The sequence below is a fragment of the Mizuhopecten yessoensis genome, unplaced genomic scaffold (assembly GCF_002113885.1).
Source record: "Mizuhopecten yessoensis strain PY_sf001 unplaced genomic scaffold, ASM211388v2 scaffold9023, whole genome shotgun sequence".
In the NCBI taxonomy this organism is placed as follows: Eukaryota; Metazoa; Mollusca; class Bivalvia; order Pectinida; family Pectinidae; genus Mizuhopecten; species Mizuhopecten yessoensis.
In genome coordinates this window covers 1,010,445-1,020,762 of record NW_018407840.1, presented here as the reverse complement: position 1 = coordinate 1,020,762, position 10,318 = coordinate 1,010,445, and the positions used below count along the sequence as shown (strand labels likewise).

At 34.3% G+C, this 10,318-nt stretch overlaps 1 protein-coding gene across 1 annotated transcript in view; it reads left to right on the top strand.

Annotated features, from left to right (window-relative positions):
• Window positions 1-784: 784 nt before the first annotated feature.
• The window catches only part of LOC110457120, a 31,577-nt gene continuing 22,043 nt past the window's right edge, over window positions 785-10,318 (top strand). The window contains exon 1 of the mRNA XM_021508226.1: window positions 785-921. Coding sequence (XP_021363901.1) covers window positions 833-921 — 89 coding nt within the window. The 5' untranslated portion in view covers window positions 785-832. The remainder of the gene's footprint in view (window positions 922-10,318) is intronic.

Here is a 10,318-nt window from a genome sequence, read left to right as displayed (position 1 = left end):
TTCTCACTGGTTTTGTCGATGAGAATTAAAGATGGCTCCAGGAAGTACGAAAACTACGATATATAGGGAAATCTTGCTGTATATCTTTGAAAACGTTTTAAATGTAATCACGATGGAATATAAGTTGTCGTGACTATGCAATTTCTGTTGGATAAATGACAAATCTATTTCAGCATATTTAAAACAGGTTTTACTTATCTGTATTTTATTAATCCCGGCACTTTTCTTACGATTCAACTTGAAATTATTTACCTGGAAATTACGCATGTACGTCCTGTCATATTTCATACCATACATGTTTTTACGCCTGGTTTTTACTTGTATTACAAAATGCTGCATTATGTCTGTATTCCAAGTAATATCAATGTACAAGTGGGAGTTGTCAGACGGATTAAGTACCGTGCTTAAATGCATGGAGTCTCATAAAGCTTTAACATACATCATTTTTCTCTCCGTTAGAAGAAAAGCTTTCTGTTTCTACAAACGAGTTATGCAAGCTTTAACATATAAACATAGCTGATTCTCATTTCTTCTTTAATGTTGTCTGTATCATTATTATTGATGGACATGCGACTTTCTCTCATTCTGATGTGTAAGCAGCAGTGATGCGAACAATCCATTCTGTTCGAATGACGCCTTTCGTGGAAACGAGAGTAGACCTGGATCACTACCTACCCAGGTATCGAATTATATTTCTAAAATGATGCACATATATGTGTACAAACTAATACGTAAAATACAAATTTAGATCATGTCACGTGACAGGTTCGGTATTTAGGTTCAATTTAACTTCCTTGTTGGCATAATATGCAAGCTGCAGTGCCTTAACAGAATGGCGATTTCGGCGCCTCGAGTTTTGATCTGTTTAGGGTCTTTACTTGTCCTTTTTGCCCTCTTAGAGACGACAGAAGCTTGGACTGGGTAAGTGTTTTTGTCTTATGTATACTTTTAACTGATTGTGTCAGTTGTTTTTATTGAGACTATTTTTCGTTGAAACGATTTATAAACACTTTTCTCGTTTTCAAACCTGTAGGGATAGCAAAAGGAAAATGTCAATGTTGCCACTAACTTAGAGTCTGGTCCACTGTGATCAGAAATTTAAACAGACACAGGTTCTTTCCTATTTAAACCCAAATGTATGTGAAGGAGTGAGGCTCTGTGTATTGTATATTATACACACATGTTGTCACACGACGGATCTGTAATGCATGGCTGACTGTACGTGAAATAATTGCGGCCTCATTTTACGACACCATTGTGTCGAGTTGTGTTTTCATCAAAAACGGGAGAGGGGTCTAGGTCTACACCCTAGTAACCTGTTTAAGTTTAACCCAGTGTTTATGTAACATGCTTCATAAATAGACGAACTGACCCGTATGCAATAACATTTACATTGACTTCAAATCGGACGACAGGTAAACAATGCATAACGCTCATTCAGTCGCTGCTTAAGAATGAGACCAATCGACCTTGACCATTTGAGACTGGTATATGAGTACATTGCTCGTGTATAAAGTTTAACATTTAAAGGTATGTTTCACTTCTGTTATACTTCGGTTAAACACGAGATTTAAATTTCACGAATAAACATACTTGTTACTGAAATTTAAAAAAGCAATTAAATTCGTAAAGCGACTTGTCTATTCAACATAATTAAAACTACAATAGTTTCGTTTCTTAACTTCAAAATGTAGACAACAGCTCTAATTGCCTGAATATATGCAAATAGATAAAGTGACGTTCAGCCACAAGAGGCATTACAATACTCGATTTGCGCTAACGGGGCACTCGAAACAACAGTGCACCGGCGGGCTATCTGAATCGAGCAGTCCCCTAGTTTTAACTTTTTTCAGTAGCCGCGTTTCTATTCTAAGCATTTATATTAAGCAATATATTTTTTCTTACGTTTAATCTTTCCATTAATGCCATTCCGAATATATCAGAAACACGTTACAGATTTCGATCAACGTGAAGAAAATGAGGACTTGTAGTTTTTTTAGTAAATACAAAATCCATTAACCCTAAGTATTGTAACCTAGGTAAATATGAACAAAGACGTATACGATTTGTATAAAAAATTCTTTTTTTTAATTCAATCAATTCAAAACATATGAACAAAAACATATATATGATATAATATATAATGGTCTAATTAGTAATAACGACAGTAGTATCCAATTGGCATTGAATCCGAACAACTTAAATAGAGATATGGGCAAAAAGTAATAACGACAGTGAAGACAAAGTAATTTCTCAAATTTTCAGGTTGATCCGCTCCTTTATCGAACATGAAAATACAGTGAAATACACAATGAATATATATATATTTCTACATGTAATATGCTCAGATGTTCACATCACGTGATTTCAGGGTATATTGTTATTGGTGTGTTGCTCAGACCCTTAGACCTACTTCCTCATTCGAAAAATTCTGTTCTGTGACCATTTATTGGACGACGGGTAAAATAATACGAAGATACGGCTGCGGTACAGACGCACTAGTTTTAACATCAACGCAATCTGTACACACTTCTGATAAAATGTCTTGTGTGTATGGTAATTGGCGACAGCCGACACCGTATGTCTTAACCGCTGACAATGTCATCGTGATATACCAGTCACCCGTGAACATAGGTGTACCATACACAGGTATACGCATATGATGGGTATGGGTGATAGCAGGTTTAAACCGCTCCCTGACATAGGTAGGGTATATATCGGTCATATTATGGAACGTTTACAGATAGATTAACGACATAGTAGATAAATTGGAAATTTAATATTATTTATTTAATATTTTAATAAATAGTGATATTTTAAAAGTAAGTTCAATTTTGCTTGAATTTGAACGACCAGTGTGGGGAAGGAAGAAATGTTATTATTTTTACCATTATTCGAATCTTTGAATTGGTAGAGTTTAAATGTGTCTTCAGGGGTGAATGAGTTAATGCTACTTGACAATGATTACCAATATGCTATTTCGACTTGTTATAATTGCACTCTGTGATATACTGTACTTATTGAGGATCCATGTCCCACTACATTCTGGTTGTGCGTATATACAGTAACCTCCCCTTATTTTTTTTATATAACCGTAGCACAGTTGGGCAAAAAACACTTCTGTTGACAAGGAAGCTCAATCATAGTAAGAGCGGTAGTAAACAGTCAATCCGAGGTCCAGGGTTCAAACTCTGGTCTAGATCCACTGAACCTTTACACTAAAAACACTCTATTTATCAATTATTTCATCTTTATAACTTTTTCATAAAAGTACCACAAGGTAAACTTTTCTTTTCAAAAAGGACTTATCAATAGAAATACTAGCGGCAAACAATCCTAATATTTTGCCACAGCAGCATAAATGCGATTCTGATGTCGCGTTGTCTAATTCCGACGACCACTGAGCAGACGATTGGCAATGGTGCCAATGGTATATGGTCATATATTATCAAATGACTAATGGGTGGTTGAGCCACTACTTACTGTGGTACAACCTACATTTGAGAACAATATAAATTGCTTGTCTTCTTTGATGTGTGTTAGCGTGGGATTTAAGATATCTTTAATAACAACGGAAACAAAATGTTGATCTCTTTAACGTTCATCAATACGGGAATATCAAGCGTTGGAAACATGCTTCTTCCATGCGGTTTTCCTACAAAAACAAAGTTCGACTGCACCGGCCAGCCCGTTTATATGTCACCATATCTGTGCAAATTCAGTATTCATTTTATAATTGTGTACGAGATACGCTTTTCACCCCTGTACAAGCATTTCCCGGTTTTATATAAAGACGTGATATGTGGTTTAAGAACAGAACAGTACACATTAAACGTACCTGTGCAATTCAATACGGCAACTTTTATCCCTGCGCATTTTATTTGGCTAAGTATGTATATAAATGGTAGGTGGCTTAAGTACGGAACAATCAACAACAATCAAACCGTAAGGTGAGGACGCGTGTTGCTGAACGTGATCCTGACCAAATCTATTTAAAGCGCAATTTCACTTCCTGGTCTATAGATGAACTTTCAAATAAGGGAAATCCATACCAGATCAATGTGTCACAGACATAACCAGTTAAAATTTCTTTATGTTGGTTAGGTTCACAACATCAATAGTGCCGATGCACTGAAAAATACTCACGTCCTTTTTTCATTTCCAAATCCATTTGCCTCTGAGAATACAATATTAGTACCACATTCAAAACCAGGAAGTACGTCTTCATTATTTCTCAAATTTTCGCACGTTTTTTAACATTTAGACAATCGTGCTAAAGTGATAAAGGTTAACGCTGAGCTAATGAAAGAGCTCTTTGACATGACGGCGGAAGATTTTCGAGTTATAACTCTGATAGATAATTAAATGACCCAAATATTATAGCTGATGGGTAAGATTAAATAAAAAAAAAATACCGTTCTTCTTTGTTATTCTTTTGAACTAGCATTCAGCTAATAATACACCTGAAACAATTTGGCGACATAAATTCTTGGTAAGGATCATAGCAAAAGCAAACGGCGACTCAGAATTTGTCCTAAATGCGAGCGCTGTCTATAGACAATTCATGGTTTGGAAATGTTTGGCATTCGCAATGGTTTAGAAATCGAAATATCGTATATGTCCATAATTTATATAAAATATAAATCAGCGAGTGGATAATGTTCGCGCTAATTCACTCAACGCGAAAAACACAAACATGACCACACCGCGAAAATTTCCTCTTTCATCAGGACATTAAAATGTATATTCGACTTATCCATATGGCAACTGAAATTAACGTCTACTGAGAAGCTTAAAAGCCGTGATACAAAATGAAAACCTGAGATCTATAAAATGAGCATAAAATTGAACAAAATAAGTAAATTAAATATAATTCAACTGATTACTTGAATATGATGATGGTTTGTCCAAAAATACATATGTTTTTAATGCACGAACATTTAAGTGATAGAGACAGTCTCAAAGTTATTTGAATAATAGGAAAATAAATGCCCTCAAATAAAGTGTAGACGGATCTTTGTACAAACCATCATTTGATTTATGACCGCTGATGTTCTTTAACTGAATTATGCTAACATAATCCTGTATGTGAACGCATGTATTATGTGCATAGAAATGTTATATCAATGTAATTAAAAACAACTTCAGCAAAAGGACTGAAGCGTACTAAGTAGATTGTCTCCCTAACTATGCATAATTGTTCATTGCTTTACAAACTTTATTCCCGTCAAATGTCATCAATAAATTCGTATGTAATACAAAAAATATATCGTGACCACAAACAATCTATTGAAGCTATGAGCATACGTCAAGCCTCTGAATGAACACACTCTCATAGGTAAATATTAGAATGACTCACTCCCTATGAATTTAATGTTTGAATACATTTAAATCCATATTCTCCAACATGAAATTATCTTTTATAAACTCGTTAGACAACAAGGCGTACACAATGGTAAACATATGGGTTGCTATCAAGCGATTGGTAAATTCTTTTGATGACAAGTTGTTATGTTAAAGTAACACGACTGTCTGCGTTTGTATATTAGGTATTCATATTGAGCGTCACAAAAAGTTCATTATAAAAGATTACGGTAGGCCAAAGTTGAATATTGATGGGGTTTTACTGTAATAATCAGATTGTCAAATATTCGGACAGTACAGGTGAAATGGATCAAAAAGAAATAATGGAATTGAGTGTGTGGAATCATTGCAGGCATATTGTATGTGCCTTAGGATGTCCGTCACTAGCATGATTTTATTGTTACGACATGATAATTGAGTGATACAGGAATTGCTTTCGGAAGACATAGATATACTTCCGGTTTTTGTGGTCTATGACATATTCAAGGGAGCGAAAATGAAGCCCTGAAGTATCGAAAATGTTTTCTCCTTTACAATAACCTTTTGTTTTGGCCTTCATAAGTCTGGAAACAATATTTCATCTACATCACCATTTAATACAAAGGTGTCACCTGTACCATGAGTTTTACCAGATTTTTTGTATGTTTGAAATCCGATATCTTTCAGTCCTTTCAGCGCAATTCAGAAATAAATGTAATGGTCTTATTTGTTTACCGCCTATTTGTCATTATGATGATTGAAGTGAATATGCATATCATAATATTTATCTGTATACATTTTGAAAAATGAGCGTATAAGATTGTTTAATGCTCTTTAATGCTAAAATACTTTTCAATAAAGGTGACGCAGATTCTCCATCCCAAACAAATGCTTATATAATTCTTGCTGTACTGTCATTCAATAAGTCAACATAAAGGTATGAATACAATTACTAAACAACTGTTTGCATCTGCATGTCTCCCCTTTATTCCGTGTCAAATACAATAAGTATAAGTTAACATGTTGGCAAATTCGAGCTATCAAGGTTGTATGTTATGCTGTCTTGAGAGGGCCGAGTAAGATTAAAAAACCTTTGCCTAATAGCTTTGAATGAACGGATATAGGTAATAGATATAATTGGCGGTGAGTGATGTTATCAGGCAAGAAATACATTGATCGGTTAACAATTCCCCTTAAGGGGCGTAGTGGCTTAAAATGTATTAAATCTTAACAAAAATGTTTGAATTTATAGACAAGGAAACGTAATGGCGAAATAAAGTAAACATATGTATTTGCTTCCTTGTGCCAGGCTGGATTTCTTTAGAGAAAAATTGCTTTAAAACATTTGTAGTGGCTGTGTAAAGATTGCTTATATCTTTATATTACCTTCCCCGTGCAATTTTTAAAAACAACGTAAAATGAATGAGTATGTATCGATTTGTATGGTCAAGGGCATTAATGTGTGTTAATGTTTGCTAATTCGTTTTGAAAAGACAGAAGGGGATTTTTTTTATAGCCCACAAAAAGCCAACAAAAAACCCCGTATCATTACGAAATATAGTCAGACAACAGAAAAAATGGCAAATGAAAATAAACATGATAATATCACATATTATATAGAGAAAATATACGAGTAAATTGTCTTCTTTTGATTCTGGAAGCAAAAATTTACCATTACAATAAAGCTTTATTAGTTCGAAGCTTATTTATACAAATGTAGTATTACCCTTGGTTACACCTATTTATACAAATATAGTAATACCCCTTGTTACACCTATTGATACAAATATAGAAATACCTCTTGTTACACCTATTTATACAAATATAGTAATTCCTCTTGTTACACCTATTTATACAAATATAGTAATTCCCCTTGTTACACCTATTTATACAAATATAGTAATACATCTTGTTACACCTATTTATACAAATATAGTAATCCCCCTTGTTACACCTATTTATACAAATATAGTAATCCCTCTTGTTACACCTATTGATACAAATATAGTAATCCCTCTTGTTACACCTATTGATACAAATATAGTAATCCCTCTTGTTACACCTATTGATACAAATATAGTAATCCCTCTTGTTACACCTATTGATACAAATATAGTAATCCCTCTTGTTACACCTATTGATACAAATATAGTAATACCCCTTGTTACACCTATTTATACAAATATAGTAATTCCCCTTGTTACACCTATTTATACAAATATAGTAATCCCTCTTGTTACACCTATTGATACAAATATAGTAATCCCTCTTGTTACACCTATTGATACAAATATAGTAATACCTCTTGTTACACCTATTGATACAAATTTAGTAATACCTCTTGTTACACCTATTTATACAAATATAGTAATTCCTCTTGTTACACCTATTTATACAAATATAGTAATTCCTCTTGTTACACCTATTTATACAAATATAGTAATACCTCTTGTTACACCTATTTATGCTAGTACAATTATATCTTTTCAATATTGATGCTTTTTATACTTCTGTGTAACATTTGGTCGTTGTGAAAAGATATTTGTAGCTTTTGTGGCTGCTTCATCACCACGATAATATTTTCAAAAAAAATATTTTACTGAACACTTATTAATGGAGCTAAATGCCGACGTATTTGTTTGGATAGTTACTTATAATACATTTAAAAAGTCCTGCTATTGTCTAGACACTTATTAATGGAGTACAATGCCGACGTATTTGTTTGGACAGTCACTAATAATATATATAAATAGCCCTGCATTTGTCTGGACACTCTGGTTTCAGAACAAAAGTTCCCTGTACGAAATATACAGTCTGTTTACACCATGGTAAATGGTTTATACACATTTATGAATGTGTTCATTCACTCTGACTGGATCTAGAATACGGATTTTATTTTTGCGCATAATACACCTATACATCGGAGAAGAGAAATGTTTGACCTGGATCTGATCTTGCAAAATGAGGGGACATATGTAGGGTGTGTATGACTATGCTTGTCTCGTACTGCATACCCTCACACCAAGTAACTCTCAAACCATGCAGCCACTTATAAATCTACAAACCAGCAAGTCCACTTGTTCTCTTCTTCTTTTTCGAAAATTGTTCCATCATGTTTTCGCTTTTAAACATGTCGTGAGCGAAAGTTTCCTCTGTGTCGATTTTAGTCATTGCCGTTGTCATAGTATTTAAGTTCATCATTCCGTAGGAAAGAAGTGCAAGTAGTGTATATGTGGTTTTCTGAACAAAGTGACACAGCAAAAAATATATAAACTTCTGACACATGATAATTCTACAATTTCTAAATCTTATATCACAGCATATAATTCTGTATATTAAACACAGTATATACTGTATATCTAAAATCACCAACACAAAGACACAGAATAAGGTTAAATTCTACGGTCAATCGGTGTTCGTACAAACTTAACCCATTGTCAGCGGGTGGAATTATCCCGGTATTTCTGAGATTGAAGTTATGTCTAGATACACGCGGGTGACACCTTTGTTCTCGAACCACCGTCTTCATTTCTCATGTTCTTTTTCTTCAAAGAAACGTTAGGTATCACGTTACCTCAAACACAATTGCGATGAGGGACCAAGCTTAAGGTCAAAATATAACCAATAACATGTTCAGGGGGGGGGGGGGGGGGGGGNGTAATCATTTGTCTGATTTCTCTCATTTTAAATCACATTTTGATAAAATTTCACATATACTCATGACCGGTTTACTTTTTACCATTTCAGGATGATAAAAGTAAAAATTCTTATAACTTGTTATAAATAATTTCAATACTATTGCGACTTTATCTTCTTACGAATTTCCACGAAACTCCATAAGAAAGCTTAATTCTTGATAGTTCTTCATTCGATACAGCTTATGTAAGGATTTCCATATTGTTTGAGATGTCTTAATTATCACCCGGAAGTTATTTCAAGAAAGAAACTCATGATGTATTGATGTGACATGAAATGTAACATCCATTGGTTTACTTTTTAGAACCACATATGCATTTACATATTTTTCACAATTGATTGTGTGGTTTTGTTCAATTTGATAAAAATGTCCTATCAGATTCATTTTGTTATTATGATCCAGTGGACTAAAAGCGCGTGTATTTCAGAGAGTTCGATTGATGGATTCGGAATACCTAAGATCTTGTGCTGTCTATGACTCCACGTTGAATTGAACCTGTTAAGTAGTGTTTTTTTTATCAAATAGATACCCTCTCTATGACTCAACACTTTTCTAACTTTTAGACGAATATCATATACGTCACCTTGTCGATGACTGCGGTTAAGTGTAACAAAATGATAAACATGGTTTCACCTATGTCCGACACCTGTATTAAGACCTAAATGATTAAAGTTGTTGTGTAGCACAGGGTATCCATGGCAATGTATTCGAAATCCTCCTATTGGGCCATTACATAATAGCTGATTACTTCTTGACATAGTTCTGATAATCGTTTTTACATGTATTTCAGATAAACATCAAAGGTTCAAAAAATGAACCCTGGAGTACACCAACATACATTTGTTGAAAAATCACACAAAATATTTATCTTAAATTTGTGTCGTTGAGATTTATGTAAAAATATGCTTTATATTTTCCTTTAACCACTTTTTAGCTCACCTGGCCCGAAGGGCCAAGTGAGCTTATCCCATGGTGCAGCGTCCGTCGTCCGGCGTCCGGCGTCCGTCAACTTTTTCCTTTAAAATGCTACTTGTCCTGAATGGCTCAGAGGATTTTGACCAAATTTGGTCAGGAGCATCATTGACCAAAGGGTTCTCAGTTTTGTATAAACGGAGGGTATAACCCCCCTGGGGGCAGAGGGGCGGGGCCAAATAGGGGGAAAATAGGTAAATCTTTAAAAATCTTCTTCTTCTCAACCAATAGAAGAATTTTGACCAAATTTGTCCTAGAGCATCTTTGGACAAAGGAGACTCAAGTTTGTATAAACGGAGGGTGTGG